This window comes from Microchirus variegatus, assembly GCF_963457635.1.
Source record: "Microchirus variegatus genome assembly, chromosome: 12".
NCBI classification, from domain to species: Eukaryota; Metazoa; Chordata; class Actinopteri; order Pleuronectiformes; family Soleidae; genus Microchirus; species Microchirus variegatus.
In genome coordinates, this window is record NC_139813.1 from 18510288 (window position 1) to 18529749 (window position 19462).

Sequence of the window (19462 nt, forward strand, 5' to 3'; positions counted from 1 at the left end):
TAAAATCGTATATCCAACTCAAGTCGGACAATAGTGGGGGTGGGCCAGCACTGTCGTGAAACAGCAAGAATGGTCAGACCCAAGAGGGCGAGCCACGAGCAAATCCATCATCGAGGAGCTGCTGTTCCAGTCTGGCAGCCAGTGAATGTGCCCCAGGGAGGCAGGACAAGCCCAGCATCACGGATTCCCCTCAAGGGAAGGCAAAAAAAAACAAAGCTGGAATGAGTGATGCAACCCAGGGGAGGGTAATCGAGTGTGGAATGAATGATGACTCCCACCAGTAGGGACGCAATCCGCGAGTGTCTAACCTCTGAGGACGCAGCTCCAAATTTGAATAACTGTACAACGAAGGAACGAGTGATTCTTATGCAGACATTAGCAAGGCTGCGGAAAAGGTCAGATTTCATTGGTTTTTGGTTAAACAAGCAGGAAGGATACAGCGTGGAATAAAACGACTGAGAAACTGTGAAAGCGATGAAAATTACTTGTACTTAATGCTCTGTTTATAGCTTTTTTTATGGCCTTGTGTCGTCTCTATGTTGCTTTCTGCATTTTTACTGAGGTATAAGCAAAAACAGCCTTCACCGACAGTGGGTTTTCAGCAAAAAAAAATACACAAACAGATTAGCAAACCCAACCACATTGCACTCAGTAGGAAGAGGCAGGAACACTAAATAGAGATGGATTTATGGATTAGGGATGGATTAAGTTCAGCCCACCACAAGTTTGTTGAGGCATGATTGAAAACTGGCCCGGTGCATTAGTCACTCGCTCTTTCACTCAAACCTTAACAGCTGCTCCGCCTCTGCCCCCGACGACTGATCCACACTGTCAATGTGCCGCGCAAGACGGACAGCAGAAGAAGATGAGCGATCAATGATGATCAACTCCGACACAATGACACCAGGTCGACACATACACACACATTATTGTACTTGCTGCATACTGAGGTCCGGGTAAAAGTGCTGACAAAGTGAGGACCAGCATTTCCACTTTATAAATCAATACAATTACAAATATCTACTTCATGAATGACATCTATAAAAAACTACTGGGTGCAGTACCCTTAAAATGTCTGCAGGTGGAGCCCCAGAGCAAAAAGGGCTGGAAAACAGGTTTTTTTGTACCAAATTGAGGACCTCTGTTAAAAACAGTATAGTGTAGCATGTTTACAACCTAAGGAAGTGATTTCAATGGAGACAACAAGTGAGGACCGGCCAAAATGTCTTCACTTCGTAAAAATGACCTCACTTTGTTGGTTAAGAACCCTCACTGGTCCTCAGTATGCCGCAAGTACACACACACACACACACAAGCTGTAGCTTCATTCTGAGGTGGAATCAATACAGCGGACAAACAGCTGTAACAGGTCACAGAGCGACACATGACAACTAGAAAACGCTCTTATTTTTAGCTTAAAATGAATTCTGAACTACGCTCGGCTGCAAGTAATTCCAGCATTTAAATAATAAAATTAGTTATAACTCTAATAAGGTGGCTTAATTATTAATTGGAGTCATTATAGAGGTGCACACTTTCATCAATACTCGAGAGCTACGGAGGAAGTTGAGTCTCCTTTACTCACAAAATGTACTCACACATAAACAGCAGAGCACACACACTGCCTTGTTAGTTTGTTTATTGCCTGCACCAGTATGAAGCTTATGAAACTTGCATAATAAATGACAGTATAAAGAGACGCACACAGACAGAGACAGTAGGGAGGCACAGTTGGAACCAGTATTTGTTATGCAGGAAAAGTCAGCGAGGTGTTTATATATGAGTAAATATACACAAGTATATTTCCTCACATAAAACTTCTCTAGATTTTTGTCGCTGGCATCGAGGCGAGGTAACAGGTCTCCATAACAACATCACACATAATGCCCCGACAAGACCAAAAATGGGAGAAAATTAATTATATAAAGACAATTTAGTGACAGAAACGACTTCTGTAATTAAAAACAATCCGCTTATAACCACACACAAAAACAGCCTTGAAAATTGTAAATAAAATACTGTTTAAAAAAAAAAAAGACTTTAAAAGCCTCAACTCCATAAAAGTTTGGTATGAGGACGTTTGTCTCATTTAGAAATAAAAAGAAGGAGAAAAACAACAAAAACTCTCAGTCCTCCAGCCTTCTCTCTCTCTCTTTCTCTCTCTCTCTCAGGAGTACACGTACCTTGCAGAGTTTCTGGTAGCGCGGCGAGGAGATGGCCATCCTCTGGAGCCTGTGTAAGAAGACCACCACTTTCTGGAGGGAGGTCCGGACCATGGCCATCATCTTAAGACTGCTACAAGTCTGCAGCAGCCTGTTCCTGAACTGCATGCTAGCACTGCCCTACCCCGCTCATATTGTTCTCCCTCTCCCTCTCGCTCTCCCTAGCCAGCCGACCAGACCCCAGCCAAGCTGACGTGATGCGCGCACACACACAAACACACACACACGCACACACGGGGAGAGAGAGAGAGAGAAAAAACACACCACACACTTACTCAGCTCAGCATGCCGCCTGTGTTTAATCACAACACACTTTGCACAGTGAGCGCAGCCTCGGTTAAGTCTCTCTCTTACTATTTATATAGAGACTGTGACAAAGCTCTAAGCATGCACCCACACACACACACACACACAGAACGATGATGCAGGAAGCCGGTCAAGACAAGACACTCACTTTCTCCTCCACGCGGACATTTACACGCGCACCCCGAACGCAGAGCCAGAAAAGAATCACACAAATCACTTGTGACGTTTCACCCTGCAGACTCGAGAGGTGCGTGATGAGGAGAAAAGATGATGGGGGAGAGAAAAGTGGAAAGTGTCTGAAAGCGTGAAGAAGAAGAAGAAGAGAGGAAGGCACGAGTTGTTGCACTGCACGAGCTGTTCGTACGCTGCTGCTGCTCACTTTTTACTGCCGCTGATCCACACGGGGAGAGCGAGAGAGGGAACGAGTGAGAGGAGCACAGAGGGGGGAGAGAGAGAAAGAGGAATCATTTTTGGACCACGGAAAGAGAGAGATGAACGAGATGGGGAGAGGAAAACGGAGAGAGACGGATCAAAAGTGGTATAGTGTGAGAGGGAGAAAAGCACTGCCTCCGCCATGAAGGGAGAATGTCATTACGCAAAGGCAACCAACAGATCAATGAGCAAGAGACAAAGAGAGAGCCAGAGCAACAGTGAGTGAGTGAGTGAGTACTCGGCGCACAAATGAGATGCACGCGCGCACACACGCACACATACAGAGTGATGATCAGAGGGAGGGGAGGAGTCATTTCATGCATCCATGGTTCTCTCCGATGTGAAAGTCCCATTCATTTTCTGCCCCCCTGGAAAACGTTAGCGACACTGCCACAGCTCAGCCGTGCATCGAACCATGACTTCAGAGAGATGAGCGAGTGTGTCGGTAGCTGCGAAAGTTCTCACATTTACATTTTTACAGACCGGCGTGAAAGAAAAGTGACCCTGAAGGTTCATCTCGAGGATGCCCTCACTGTGAACTTCCTCCCAAATAACCAAAGACTGTATCATCGCTCACTAAGTCCAACTGTGGGCTAATTAATGTAACCATGATGACATGTAGATCAGGGTCAGGGTCAGTGGGAGTCTTGAACTAATTTATATATTTATTTTTAATTTAAAGTAGACATAATCCTATTTATCCAAGTGAACCTAGTTCCCTGGTGTCCTAGTGAACATCTCTGTGACATGATTTGGTCAAAATACCTTAAGGATGAAGCACCACAGCAGTTCAATCACCCTGTCAGAACAGCCCTGTTCAGAACACTCGCTTTTAAGTGTCTGTCTCTTTAAATGCAAATGAGACACAGGAAACTACGTCAGCGTCACTGAGGCTCCGGCAGCTAACAGTAGTTAGCATTTGGAAAATCATTATTGCCGTCATATATAAAATGTATATGGACACGTAAAAACCTCTGAGGCTGGAAGTTTGTGTAGAACTCTGTGCTGCACTGTGCAGCCTAGAATATAACACTTGGCGGACTTCCGGCCGTTTTTTAGGGACAAAGCGGAGCTCCACGAGACAACAATTCCAGGAATGTGTCATTGTGACGTAGCAATGCGTGCGGAAGTGAACATCGCATGTTTTATCTCCTGCACTTAGACTGAGGTGGACCACAAAAACATGGGTGAGTCATCTTTTTTCACACTTTGCCTACTCACAGGGCCTCCAGATTCCCAAATATATGATAATATATGACTAAAAAGTTGATTTAGCATAATATGTCCCCTTTAACACATTTGTGTAATTATGGTACATGAGTTTAACTGAGAAGAAACGAGGGGTGACTCACTGGAAGAAGAGCAGATGGAAGATAAAGAGAAATAAAAATGTGTGAGGAAGGTTGAGCAGGACAAAAGAGCGCACGGGAAGGTCAAGTGGAGAAACGCTGTTAGCATTTTTATCAGAGTAAAAGAAAAAAAAAACCTATTTGAGGTAAACAAGCACTGCGGAGATGACGTCCAGAGACAAAGGGGAAGAAATGAGGAAGTCAAGTTAAAGCAGAAATGCTGTAGGTGCACAATCAGCTCCAGATTATCATAAAAGAGCCGCTCAGACAGCCTCTGCAGAGCCGCTGACCAAACACTATTACACACAAGTGGGTATTTTAAATCTATTCATAATCTCCATGACGTTTTTCAGTTTGGACGTGTTTTTTTGTTTTTTTGTCGGACAGCGGCTGTGAGAAAGAAAAATCATTCCCTCTTTCAGACAGATGAAAGAAAAGTGTGAGGATAAAAAACACACCTCTTCAAACGATGGATCCGCATATCTACAACGATAATGGTCGCAAAGTGACATTATGGAATATATTATAGTACTGTTGAAGAATGAAAAACCAGAGGCAGAGATAAACACTTTAAACCAACAATACTGTACAAGCCTGCCTCCGCAGCCGACTACAATAATCATCATTCACCGACTCGCGTGTGTGTTCAACTGAGAGCCGGGATCACGGTTAAGCTTCGCGAAGAGTTCAGTTTGGACGAGGTTTAAACTCGATACAGCATCCATTTGAAGTTGCTCCACAGAGTCTCAACTCAAGCTTCACAAGGAATTACTGATGGAGTGTTTGTTGACTCGCGTGTTAAAGAAAGTGCCCAGGCAAACGGCAACAGGTCTCAACTAAGAGGTTGTCCACGCTGCTCACTTTGCACAAATACACTCGCGGTGTAAAGAGGCTCGATTAAAAAAAAGCCTTTGCACTCCACTCCTCCACTGGATGACATTTCTGCTATAGCTTCCACTAGGAGTGCATAATGTGTGGCGCTGGGCCTTATATAACGTATGACCAGAGCCACTAGGAGCAATACAACGCTTATTTTGGTGCCATCGTTCAATTGAAATGGGATTTTCAGGTCTGAAGATGAAGAAAATGAATAACTCACAGTGCACAACAGAAAATGGTATATGACAACAGTACATGTGCCAAAATAACCCCATAAGTAATGTCAGGAAGCGCGTCAGCCTATAAGAAAACATATATTAATGCAATTGCAGGGGGGGAAATTATATATAATAACATGGTGATTACTGTGGTTCTGTCTATCATCAGTATGTCATTTTCTATTTTTTTTTCCTTAGTGCATTCAGCCTCAACATTCTCAGGGAATTCCAGTTACTGTACATCTCGAAGGGTTGGCTCGATTTCAAAACCGGCCGACAGAACGGCAATGACCTGTGGCCAAAAACTGTGATTACACTAATGAGACGCTGAACTGCAGCAGAGCAGTCATTGTGTGTGTGTGTGTGTGTGGGGGGGGGACGACGACGACGACAAGTGCCGATGTCAGCACTCGTCCTCTGTGGCTCCAAGTTTGTCTCTCTCTTTCATTAACCCACTTTCTAAACTTAAGTGCCATCCATCAATTCTGACTCCAACGGAGACTGAGAGATACGGTACTTCTCAATAGAGCTGAAACGATTCATCGATGAATCGATTATTAATCGATTACTAAATTTATCGTCAACTGTTTTGATAATCGATAATCGGTTTGAAGCTTTTTTCATTATTAAAACAAGATTTCTGATGGTTTTATCTTCTTAAATGTGAATAGTTTCTTTGTTCTTTGCTCTTCTTTGTTCTTTGCTCCACGGAACAAAGAAATCATTAAAACTGAATAATACTGGTTTGTGGACAAAACAAGACTTTCGATAACATCGTCATTTCCAGGTTTGACGAACACTGATCAACGTTTTTTAACTTTTCTGACATTTTATGAACCAACCGATTCATCGATTAATCGAGAAAATAATCTACAGATTAATCGATTACAAAAATAATCGTTAGTTGCAGTTCTACTTCTCAACCATTTGGTCGACCACACTTTAAAGGTGCCATTTGTAAGAATGTGGCCAAAAACGGTTACTACATCCAAATTCAAAATACCAAGGTGTTTTTGGTTTAGTTTTCTAACATAACTGGCAACCCGTGGTTGCTCGGCAGCTGAGACTCTACTGACTGAAATGATTGTTTGACGGCGATAGGTGGCGCCACATGCCAAATTGGTGCGTACCTTAAAGGGTTAAGTCAAACCACCGCACACATACACTATTAGAACTGACTTTGACAAACTTCTCGGCGACAATGTCCACCACTTTGTGCCCTTTAACATTGTGAAAGGACTTTTAGTGATGGATTATGTTTGAATAATGTCAATTTCTTGCCAATTATCACAATTAACATCAGATACAAATCAAACCCAGGCTTAAAAAACGAGTTGAAGTCGCACCACGTTGATTAATTATGAGACGTCTCTGCCGTCATTCATGCAGCAGTCGCTTTTCGCTGTAATTATTCACCGTGACCTTGGTCTGTTTTTAAATGATTGGCCACTGTAAACGGGAATGACAGCACTCACGCACTCGCGACAATGTTATTACTGAGCCGACGCGGACTAAGCTCTGGAAGATGAACAACTTTGCGGCTTTATTTCAATGACACAGAGTTTATGTTTATGCGAAGATCGACAGCAGAAATCACTGACTTTCTGAAAAAAGGGAGGTTTTGCATAATCCAAAATATATGAGACTGTCACGGAAGGTATTTTCTTTTATTTTAATACCTTTTAACTTGAGTGTGATATTAAAAAGGAGAGATTAAAGCTCGTTTGATCCGTGGAAAGGAAGTGATTAAAATGTTACGTAAAGCATAAAATGACTGAGAGGAGGTCTGGGGAAATGACAAACACACACATGTTTATGTAACTATTCTTCTCAGGACACTGCTTTGACTTCCATTCATTCATTCATTCATTTGGGCAGCCTAAACAAAGCATTATCCCTAACCCTAATTAACAACAATTCAAATTTAGACTAAACCAGTTCCTCAAAAATTACTTTTTGACTTATAGGGACCAGGATTTGGTCTCCATGAGGACTACTGGTCTAGTGTTTATGCCAGAAAAGGTCCCAAACAGGTAACAAATACAAGCACGGACGCACACAAACGCTCTGAATTCCTAAGTAGCATCGAACAAGATGTTAAATGAGCCGCTCTCAGTGCATACAAGCAATCACGTGCCCTCTGTTCACCCCTCTCATTTACACAGACCACACTGCAGCTCCTCTGCTGCTCCTGAAGGACACATTAATGGAGGATGACACGGAGATAATAGGCTAGCACCTGCGCGTAGAGTCTCACACACACACACACACACACACACACACACACATTAGAGTCCCTCTAATAATTTACAGCCCCCTACCTCCAGCTGCCGCTTCAGGTCCTTCCCATGGGCGGAGTCCCGCGACAGGTCTTCCCTCTGGGAGGCGTCGGCCAGAACGTTGACGGTGGTCTCCGCCTCCTGGAGCCATTTGAGGAAGGACTCCAGCTCCCTGAGAGACATCTGCAGACCCTTCAGCTCATTGTCCAGCTGAGCGTAACGGTCGCCCGCCCTGTCAATCAAAAACACATCATTTATAGATATTAAATGACTGTCGCAGCTTCTGGTTCTATGTTACGAGATGTTCTGTGCGTACAGACACAGAGACTGGATTAACAGACAGGGTTTGCGTGGCACCTGTTGTTGATGCCGTTCCAGACGGCGTTGTGTTTATCCGTGACCTCCTTGATTCTCCGGGTGTCATCGGCGGAGTACTCCCTCAGCAGATGATTGGACAGCTCATTGAAGGCTGCGACGGCGCCCTGGCTTCGGCCCAGGTCTTGAAGAAACACCTGTGAATCGATAAACTCTGGGTCATGATCACGACGCTGAAAAAATCTGACAGTTGTGTCTCAAAACTGCATTTCATGCCTGTTATTTGATTTTAGAGTCCGCTTTTTTTATGCATTGGCTATTTATTAAACATTCTCCCACCTAAAATTAGGTTAAATCAAACGTCATTTAAAAGGCATTTAATAACACAAAGAAATGAGTCATTCCCCTGCCCTGCTGGAGGACACTGTTTGTTTAACCTCTACTTAATTTTGCAGGTTAGGTAAGACTCTGAAATTGTATTCACAAGGCCACGTTATTATTCTTAATTCATCTACTAGAGCAAATAAATCTTCCACATAAGACCCCCGAGAAACCAAAAGGTACACTTCACCTTTTTAAATGTACAATTAATCAATATTAGAAGACCACATTAACCTCAGGTAGACAGCTGTGTAACTAAGGTATTGGATTGTGTTAAACTCAGTTGCCCTCTAGTGTTTGGTTTCTGTAATTGCGTCAAACACCCACAAGACTCCTCAATTCTCTTGGTCAGGTCATCATCCTGAATTAAAACTATGGACGACATGGTGATAAGAATGTTACTAAGGTTGAAAATTATACTGCAGGAGGTAGGTTTATTCATTCCTGCCTTCTACAGAATTATATGACAGTGAAAATGGATCTCAGTGCTTCATGAAGTTAAGTTTGGGAAGTGAGTGGACACCTGAAAGACAAAAAGAGAAAGTTTGAAGCTTGTCCCTCACCTTGTTGTCAGCAAGCTGTTTGGTCAGAGGATCTCTGGACTGCTGGAGAAGGTTGTGGAAGCGTCCTTCGTTGTGTCCAATAAGAGCCATCACCTCCTTCCTCTGCTCCTCCCACTGGTTGCTGTGGACGGTCATGTTGTCCAGCTGCTGGAGCCGTGCCTCGACGCCGTGCTGAGTGTTGTCCCATTGGCTCCGCACCTTCTCCACTACAGAGACGAAATCCATGTGCAGCATGAGGAGAGGCAGAAATGATGATGATTATTTTACTAACTGTTTTTGGACACCAGTACACAATGTGTGTGTGTTCATACGTTTTTCAGTGATGGACGTGCGAACATCCAGGTTAGAGGTCTTGTTTTTGATGTTCTGTGCCAGAGTGAAAATGTCCTCCAGCTGTGGGTGACGCTGCTCCAGGTCACTCTTCGTCACCTGGAGGAATACACACAGTACACGGTATCACATACTTTCCTATTATGTATTGCTCATTCTAGTCATACTTGACCCCAGTGTGAGATTAATAAAGTCTAATCTAATTGTAATCCGATCTAACCTGAAGACGTCCCATAGTGGTCCTGATCTCCTCCGTGTCGCCCACAGTGACGATGTTCGACTTGAGCATCTGCGTGATGAGGAGTAGCCAGTCTGCCAGCTCGGTGGCCGTCTCGTTGAGGTCAGTGGGCGCCACCGTGTCGAGCGTGTGCGGGGTCTGGTGATGCGGGTCCTCGCTAACCAGGCTGGCCATCTGCACGGCAGAGGGGACTGTAGACACTGAAGCAAAAAACAGAAACTCTAAGCCAAGGTGTTCTTAACATACTTAAAAGGAAATTGAGCCATGACCATTAATTATGTTAGGAGAGAGCGGGTGCTGCCAAACGGCTCTCTGAGGATAGTGGCATGACAATAAATCATGATAAATTAGGCATTAGCGTTTGGTTTTAGTTTTACAACCAGGATTTTATTAATCACCTTTAATTAGCTGTTCCTCAATATTTCATGATTGAAATCAAGACTTTAAAATTTGACTCATTACTCACATCCATTTTTTTTCTTCTAATAAAACATGTTTTTCTTTACCGAGTTGCTGGTGTTGGACGACGTGTTCGCGCTGCGTCCACGGAGACACTGGTGGCTGAAGCGATTCCCTCAGTTGAACGTCCAAGGCTTTCCAATCAGCCGCCAGCTGCTCCACCTTCATCTAGCACACGTGAAGGTTCAGACGCAGGCGAGTAATTAATGACAAGGTGGAAAATGTGAGCTGTAATGCATTAACTATGCTGCAATATCGTGTAAATATATGCTACAAAGAGAACTGGTGCTTTAATTATTTATTTATTTACTCTATGATGAAAACACTGACCTTCTCCTGAGGCAACAGTTGCTGCCTTCTCTGCAGCTCAATAGAATGAGCCAACAGCTCCTCCAGGTCCTTCTTCCTGTCCTTCATGGAGACCTCCAGAGCCTGTATGTGATAACAAATAATAGCTAATTTCAGACAAAGACTTTTGTGTTTTGATGCATTCAGAATAGAAAAAACAGTTTACCTGTGCTTGCCCCGGATTCAAGCCTCTGGTTATGATTGTCTGATGCGTGATAACGACCCAGTCAGTGAGTCTGTCCATTCTGTCTTGGAAGTGTGCGTGATTTTTCAGGTTGGCCTCCACTTCCCCCACCTTGTCCAACAAATCATGAGTCACCTTCAGGGTAAATGGAGAGTGGAGAGGATGAACTAATAAAGTGGTGATGTAAAAAAAAAAAACTTGGCATATGAACTTGGATTCGGCACCGGTACGACATTCTCACTTTGCTCCAGCTCATGTTGATGGCTCTCAGTTTGCCAACATTCTGGTCTCTGCTCTGAGGATTCACGCTGGGACTGGACAGGATCTGAGGCGCATGCTTGTTCAGCCAACCGAGGCGTTCGTTCTGCGCATCCATCTCCTCAGCAAGAGCCTGACAGGACATAAAGTATACACCGACTCTTTAGTTTCACAGAGAATCAATCCTACATGCATGTTAAAAGTCCAATTTTAGTCAGACTAAGACAATAATATGGCTTTCTTAATGGCATATAGACAAGTTAGTCGAAGTTTGTCTTAGTCGGACTAACATACATAGATAATGAAATTCATAGTTCGGTTACTCCTGTATGTACTGTATATGTTTAGTCGGACTGGAGTCGGACTGGAGTAGGACTGGAGTAGGACTGGAGTAGGACTGGAGTAGGACTGGAGTAGGACTGGAGTCAAACTTGGCGTTCTGCTCATGCACCAAAATGTACTACACAATCTTTGACCCAGTAATAGATAAACTACAGTACTGTTGTTGGAAAAGATTGCATCGGTGAGAGCGAAAGCTACAGTTAAGGCCGACTTTTGGACTGACAAAAACACATGATTCAGTACGCACTAGCTTATAGAGAGATACAGTGCCACCTACAGAGGCGGAGTCAGACGTACACAGCCAGTACATGATCTTCTACTCTTCTTCAAGTTGCCTATCTTAGTCGGACTATGGCCTTAGCTCATTAAACTGTAAACGTACTGAAAAGCAGTGAAACAAATCCTGTACTTAACCACACATTGTCAGTTAAAGTAATTTTCAAAGTGTAATTGAACAAGGATAAATAAAAGGTTGATGCTGTAGTAAACAGACAAAACTGCATTGTTTAAAATGAGAGATTTAGGTTATTTTTGTGTATGTTTGCAGAGTCTGACAGGTTTTTGCCGAAGGCAGAGATACAGTGTGCAACTTGTGTAGGTCCTACAATGAAGTAAAAAAGGGAAGGGATGACCATAAAAATAGCCTCCAACTCTACCAGCTCTCTGTGCATCACAATAACACTGGCATGTTGTGGGCTTGTACCTTGAGCTCCTTGAGGTTTTTGTCAGTTGCGGTGACGGGGAGGGAGCTGACAGCGTTTTCCGCCTGCTCCAGCCACACAGCCAACTCTGTGCGTCTCCTCACCAGGTCTGCAAAGGCCGGGTCCTCACCGGTGAGCCTGCACACACACGCACACACATTCATACACAGACTTTATGTCACATACTTGGATAAAGGATTTTCATGCAATTTATAAAATTTACATTTACAAATGTATTGGCCACACTAATCATGTTAACCTGCCAAACACAGATAAAAAAAAACTAGACCTGCAACTAACAATTATTTTTCATGTTTGATTAATCATAATTATTTTCACGAATAATAAATTAATCATCTAAAAGAAACAAAGACTGGGAGTGAAGGACAGTGAGCCCTACTTCACTGTCTTCTACAAAAATAAAAATAAAGACACACTTGTCAGAATCCCAATTGCCTAAATCTTCAATTCATACAGGCTTATTTACAGAGAGCTGCATCCTGTGCGTTTCCATGGATACCATACCAGCGCTGTCTGTCCAGGACCTGACGGTTGACAGCTCTCCAACGCTGACCGATGTTGTCGAGCTTCTCTTCAAGCAGCGGTCCATCAAGAGATGACAGCTGCCCAATTATCTGCTCCCCATTGCGGGTGAGTACAGCCAGGACAGGCTGGTGACTGACCAGGCCTTCTTCCAGCTCCTAACATATAAACCATATGAAAAGGAAAGACAGATGTGTGAGAGACAGAGACAAAGATAGGAGAAAAAAAAAAAAAAGTTGGTATACGGGATCAATCAAACTTTATAAGCCGACTGACTCCCGGGCCAAATCCCCTGCTTTAGTCCATGTCTCCAGGCAAATCTTTGACTGACACGCAGTCTTGATTTGTGGCAGATCAAGATTTAAGCCTCCCCACTTTTATCGAGCGAGACTTTCCAAGACGGATGTGTAAAGCAGAGTGAGTGATTGCGAGTCAGCTAATTGATCTCTCAATTCCCGGGGTCCGCTTGATCTCGCATCACACTACTCAGCAACAGTGATAACATTTCATTTTTTTTTTTAAAGGGAGTGAAGGAGACACAGACTGTGGCTTGAGCTTTGAACATCACACTGATAAAGGGTGTTAATGGCAGTGGCTCCGTCAGCGATAATGACGGGCCTTCTGAGGTTTTAATTCCCCCCTCGGACACCAAAGTGCCTCTTTGGTAATCAAACAAAGAAAAATTAGATTCTCATCTCGCTCCGCGATTCATTTCTCGCTCGGCATAATGAACAGTTGGATGTGCGGAGTGTTTCTCGGCTACAGTACAGCGCCCATTTTTCCCTTTGGGGAAAAAAATGCAATTATCTTCCGTCTAACATTTCCCAACCATTTAGTCATCATTACTTCAGCCATATTACTGTGGCATCATGGGAAAGTAATCGCTTGATATCAGCACAAACATATCAAATAGTGTGTCTATATATCCATATATATGTACAGTATATAGATACCCAAAACTCAACAACAACCAGAAGGTGTTAAAGGTTAAATAAATACAAAATAAAAAAAATTGAGCTAACAAATGTCCTCCTGATGTCTTGCTGTTGAAATATATATAATAAGACATTTTTTTAAAAAAACGTAGCTATAACTGCAGTGTGTAACTTTTTTTGTATGCTGTGTCCATCATCTGAAAATGTGAAGCAAAACTATCAGACCTGACTGATTTATGGGGGCGTTTGTTTTGATGCACCTGTAGAGCAGGGATGAGTAGGAACAAGACGTCAAACTGGGTTACACCAGATCTCAACGCCACTATAGTATGAAACACAGTGTGGAGGTGATCGGCTTAATCTGCACTTTGTGAAGTCATTTGAGAATGATTTGAATATTTGTTGATCATTTAAATTTAGACACGACATTTTTAAATGTTTGAATGTCTTTGGTGTGATGCGATCAAATGGATTTAATATTTTTACGTCACGTGACATACAAGGCCATTCAAAAGTTTGGGGTCACTTAGAAATTTATGAAAAGCACTATTTTCTATGAATATAACATTAAATGAATCAGAAATACACTCTATACATTGTAAATGTGGTACGACTGTTCTAGCTGCAAACGTCTGGTTTTTAATGGAATATGTACATAGGTGTATAGAGGCACATTTCCAGCAACCATCTCTCCAGTGTTCTAATGGTACATTGTGTAGTATATCCCAGTATCCATGCGTCTCACTCACACACACACTCCTCTACACACTCCATCACCCTCCACCAACCTGTTGGTGTTGCCGTGCCAACTCCATGTCCAGCTGTCCATCAGGACCGACGCTCTCGGACAGCAGCGTCTCGGACTCGGTCAGCCGCTGGTTCAGGTCATTCATGTCGCAGTGGAACTGTCCCCACTCCTCGATGGCTCGGTCAAAGGTCCTGCAGTAGAACGAAAGAAAGAACGTTAACACAAACTAATGCAAACACGCGGCATGCGGTCAAAAATAAATCAGATTTTTTTTTTTTAAGTTATTACAGAAGTGTTGTCTATTGATAAAACCATATTCACCCACTGGAAAAGTCTGAGGACTGTGATAAGAGGAAAACTGAAACAGCTGACTTTTATTAAAACACTAGAATACTGGAAAGTTCACAGCAACCCGACTGAATAAAATCAGCAGAGACCAAGTGGGTGATTATTTAAAATGCCTGATAGAAAAAGAAGAGATTTTGATCACTCAGATGTTCTATTATAAAGGCTATTTCCTCTTTCAGAGCACAACAAATCTGATTTTGAAAGACGAGGTGAGGAAATGAGTTTGGAGGAGTACATTTTTATAAAGCATAGACCATTCTTTTGGTTTTTAATGGTGCCTCGAGGCTATTGTGATTACAGATGGACGACTTCAGCGTTTATGACAAAATTAGCTTACTTGTTTATTCTCGCATGGAACAAAGTATGCTGAGCTAAATGCAGACTGTTTATGCCCAAGGAGTTGTGCTGATGGAAGGAAAGGTCGCCCAGTGTGTGTGTGTATATATATATATTTATACATGAGAGTAAGTGAATGAGTGAGTGAGGGAATGGTGGTGGGGGTAGATTTTTGATGGGAACCAAGGTCAATGTGTGTCTGTGCTGTGTTTATCTGTTCCCACTGCGACTGAGACACTTTGACTGTGGTTTGACTGAATATCCACACTTTTCCATTTACACATTTTCTAAATAGAACTACATTGAAGCGTTATGATTATCTACAGAACGGTTGTTTGTGAGGTTGGCGCACGCACGCACACACACACACACACACACACACACACACACACACCCTTTGCGGTGGCTGTACATGCGGTTAAGGCGGTCCCACTCTGCGTTGAGCTGCGTGAGAGAGTCGGCGATCTGAGTCACTTCAGGAGGCGAAGCGTCACGAATGGCATCGGGCTGACGCTCGTGGATCCCTGTGACGCGGTCACTCAGATGCTCCAGATTCACTTTGATGCTCTGTGAAGAGATAAATAAAAACGATTTAAAAGCGACAGTTTTATCAGTGTTGATAGCTGATATTTTAAATAGTGAGTCATTTAAATTGAATTGAATTTCCTATATATTTTATAACAAAGCAGTCAACTTGTTTATCTTTAAATGATGCCAATTTTCAGAAATCAGTGCAGCCAATGCCTGATATATGATGCTTATCTGATGAAATGTTATTTTTTTTACAGTGTAACCACAACAAATGATAACATACATACGAAATAATACATAAGCTAACTAGAAAAGCACTCGGAGAGCGCAGACCTCCGCCAAGGCAGCTCAGCCGCCCACAAAATAGCGATAAAAATAGTGATATCGTCTATGGATAGTGCCTAAAATTTTATCATTTTTTCCTGGTCCCATTGTGGACATTTCCTGAAAATTTCGTCCAAATACATCCGCAACTTTTCGAGTTACAGACAGACAGACAAACTCTGGTGAAAACGTATACCTCCTGGCACAGGTCAAATATTAAATAATAAAACGGGGTCATCAAAAACTGAACTTGTGGAAGAAAAAAAAAAAGGAATAATACACTGAGAAATACCAATCAGCTTGTTTAAAATCCGTCCAACAAATGAATCAGTCTACCTCTATTTCAGCCACAAAACAAAGGTTTCTATTAACTATTAACCTTCCTATCTATTTTCTACGCGGTTAAATAAAAGCTAGCATGCACACGTTTGTCACACTGACCTTCAGCGTGTCCTCCTGGCTGGAGAAGTCCTCATAGAGCCCCCCGCTGAGCTCAGAGGAGTTCAGGAGCAGCTCGTTGTCGGCCATGGCGAGGAGCAACTTGTTGATGTCCAACAGGTAGTCGGAGGGACTCACTGAGGGGACACTGCTGCTGCGCTCCACTGCAGACATTTCCTGCAGCACAGAGAAGGAGAAAAAAAACATAATTTGAGCCTATAACAGCAAAGTCACACAAAAAACAAAAAAAAGTTGTCGAATTATTAAACGTGCATGTGCACTTTCCTCACCTCGACCGAAGGCTCGATCGTCTCCTCTGTGAAGGTGCGAGGGGGCGACAACTCTGACGACACGTGCACCTGCCTGACTCGCAGCACCCTCAGCTCCTAAAGCAGCCACACGCATTCACACAAGAGGGAGAGGGGAAAAAAAAAAAACATGACAGATCGCTTTGTTTTGCGTACGAGTGTGGCGAGCACCTGCTTAATAAAGACTTCTTTTAAGAGCATCTCACTCTGTGAGCAGAATACTGGCTCTGCAGATGCAGCAGCAGAAGTCTCAGCTCCTCCCTCTGGCCCTCGTCTGAAGTTCGGTGCAGCAACACTTCGCCTTTTCTCAGCACCTCTTCTACGCTGGCTTTCTCCTCGTCCATCTGTCCCAAAGAGAGTCAATATAAATCTATATGCTGTATATTCTTGTCATTTGGCATCAAAAACTGACAAAATCTGTAAATGATTCCCTTTAAAAACGAGCAACAAGTTGCTTGAAGTGGAGACGCTGCAGACGCTTCTCAGGAAAATACTGTATAAATCACAATAACAGCGTCCCAACTGGGACAATGACCTTGCTCCGGATTGGTCAGATGTGTTCAGCTGGTGTGTTTAACGTCATAAACCTTGATAACAAAGATTGAATTCCAGAGTTGTTAGGTCTTGAAATGCCCAATCAAAGTTCGTCTTATCAAGGTGGCAGCTTTATATATATTGAAGCCTCTGGCCTGCTGTATTTTTTAGAGAATAATTCATAAAACAACAGGTTAAGAGAGACAGAAAGAAGAACAACAGTCGACCTGGAGCAATTTTTGAAGTGTGCTTTTTGAAATTCCTTTTGAGAAGGATTAGAAACTGCAACTTTTGACCATGAATCAGATTTAGTGACGCAATTACGACTTTGCTGCTCGTATATTTCAACCCTTTAAGTTCTGGAGTGAAAATGAAATGAAAGGTGATATGTTTTGTACCTTGTCATCATCCAGGATGTTTACTGGCTCCTGTTGCTGCTGCTGCAGAGATCTAAGTGTATCCTGGAGTTCAGCCTTCAGGTCTTTAATCTCGCTGGAGAGCACAGCTTCGGCAGATGGAGCCTGACTCTGACTCTCCACTCTGATATCGAGGCCGTGGATGACCTGATGAGAAAGAGGAGGGGAAAACACACCTCAGGCAACTCAATCCAGTGGCCCAGTGAGATTAATGTCATCATTTGACTGCATGCTCCGAGAAAACAATCAGTTACGTATAATTCAAGTCACCAAAAACTCTTAGTAACACTTGGTTTATCGAAACTACATGGAGTTTTTAAATCATGTTTCCTTTTTGTGTTTTTGCTCACATGATACATGAGATTGATTTTGTACCTGCTGATGTGCAGGCTGGTTCATCTCTGCGCTGTCTGACTCCAGGCTGGTCATCATCTGAACGCCGCAAGACGAGGAACAGATGCAGCGAGTGAACAGACTGTCTTTCCATTTGCCAGCTTTTACTTTCTGTGCGGCTGAATCTCACAGCGAGATTTCATTTGGTACAGATGGTTACAAACATTAGCGCACAAACAACAACAACGACAACAACAACAACTCCACGCTTTTGTACCTTGGCAGTTTTGATATGCTGGGAAACTTTGTCGAAGTTGCAGTTCAGCTCAGACAGTTTGGGCTCCACGACGTCCCGGCAGGCGGGCCCCCTGCTGGTCATCAGGATAATGGCCTGGTCCCTCACATTGTCCACGCGCATGCTGACGTCCTCCAGCTCCTCCAGCATGCTCTGAGGACACACGGCAAAGCTGATAGTCATCTCTTTATCAGCTCATGCTATTAGTCGTTCGCTCTCAAATTGAAAGACAGCGTAGCCTCGAGAGCTGAGCACAGCATGTACTGATGAAGGTTATCAGGGCCATGAAACATCTGATATTTAGACCTTCAGTGAGCGAGGTGAGAGGAAGGCTTTTCCTATCTTTCCTTAATCCGTCCCTCTCTCTTTTTATTCCAGAGAGGTTAATCTGCAATACTGTTCAGTAAGCTCGTCTTAAAATAATATAAATCTCTTCCGCAACAGAAGAAAATCCACAAATGACACATTTATAAATGACTAATCATTGCTCACTCGTTCTTTCATGTGAAAACACATTAAATCGCTCTGTCCCTGACGATAACAGGAGGAGTGCACCTTAATGGATTGCAGCAGAGCGCATTTCCCTGCCAGAGGCTGCGATTTCCATAAAGCAATTGTATTTGACACTCCTAAATGTGTAATGGCATAAACTGATTTACTTCATGCATAGTCTTAAGGCTTTAATAGCATTTAACGCTTCAGATGCTGAGGGACTGTTAGGCGTCTCTTATCATGCAGATTTCCTCTCTTATTATTATTACCTGCACCACCTTCTGCCTCTCTGTCGGAGCGAGCCGCTCAGCCTCATCCAGGTGAATCTGGGTCTGATAAAGCCAGGTGCTGATGTGAGCCACGTTCTCGTCGAAGATTTCCACCTCACTCTGGTGACTCTGCACAGACAGGGAAAAAAAACAAAAACACAAGTTCACTGTTTTATAATTGCTTTAAGGTACATTTTAATGATTATGGGTTATGAGTTTTTCATAACCTTTTTGAGACTTGCTGCGCCGCGTAATTAAATGAAGGAAGATTTCTTGCACTCGCTGTTCAAATGGAAGAACATATTTTAACTGAAGAGGGTTTTTTTTGCCAGCTTTTGTTTCATTCACTGCCTTCCTACTGCAATCATTTGACGTACAAAGCATAAGGAGGAAGAAATAACCTTGTGATTAACCCCATCTTTCAACAAATGGTAAAAAAAACTTAGGGAATACTCCCTGTGATTGACAGGGTGTATTCAACCGTTTGCCCTACGCCAATGGGATGGCTCAATGGGGTGGGGGAAAAAATCCATTCACATAGGAATCGCGATTCTAATCATCCAAGTTTCTTTTTTTTTTTTTAAGTTTCTATTTTGAAAAACACACACAAAACACCAGTTTTTGTTATTTGTGTACAGATTATTTTTGTACCTTCTGGGAGAAAAAGGCAGCTAGCCTAAGCTTTTATTTATGCCAGTTATTTTTTTGTACAGTAAGTACGTTTTTATTTGTTTTGAATGAATAAATGTTAACTTTTGTCTGAAGTTTGCCTTAGTGTGTGATCACATTATCACATTATCTTATACAA

The 19462-nt window shown here is 42.9% G+C and overlaps 1 protein-coding gene across 1 annotated transcript in view; it reads right to left on the reverse strand.

Moving 5' to 3' along the window:
* Nucleotides 1-19462, reverse strand: part of utrn (utrophin) — a gene marked incomplete at both ends in the record, with an annotated part of 145607 nt that overhangs the window by 82454 nt on the left and 43691 nt on the right. Inside the window, 20 exons of the mRNA XM_083898443.1 lie at nucleotides 7728-7917; nucleotides 8043-8197; nucleotides 8945-9150; nucleotides 9256-9373; nucleotides 9495-9712; nucleotides 10019-10139; nucleotides 10302-10403; nucleotides 10486-10638; nucleotides 10745-10894; nucleotides 11807-11942; nucleotides 12330-12505; nucleotides 14071-14221; nucleotides 15109-15281; nucleotides 16011-16184; nucleotides 16298-16393; nucleotides 16522-16659; nucleotides 17248-17412; nucleotides 17641-17697; nucleotides 17876-18046; nucleotides 18655-18783. Coding sequence (XP_083754569.1) covers nucleotides 7728-7917; nucleotides 8043-8197; nucleotides 8945-9150; nucleotides 9256-9373; nucleotides 9495-9712; nucleotides 10019-10139; nucleotides 10302-10403; nucleotides 10486-10638; nucleotides 10745-10894; nucleotides 11807-11942; nucleotides 12330-12505; nucleotides 14071-14221; nucleotides 15109-15281; nucleotides 16011-16184; nucleotides 16298-16393; nucleotides 16522-16659; nucleotides 17248-17412; nucleotides 17641-17697; nucleotides 17876-18046; nucleotides 18655-18783 — 2979 coding nt within the window. The remainder of the gene's footprint in view (nucleotides 1-7727; nucleotides 7918-8042; nucleotides 8198-8944; nucleotides 9151-9255; nucleotides 9374-9494; nucleotides 9713-10018; nucleotides 10140-10301; nucleotides 10404-10485; nucleotides 10639-10744; nucleotides 10895-11806; nucleotides 11943-12329; nucleotides 12506-14070; nucleotides 14222-15108; nucleotides 15282-16010; nucleotides 16185-16297; nucleotides 16394-16521; nucleotides 16660-17247; nucleotides 17413-17640; nucleotides 17698-17875; nucleotides 18047-18654; nucleotides 18784-19462) is intronic.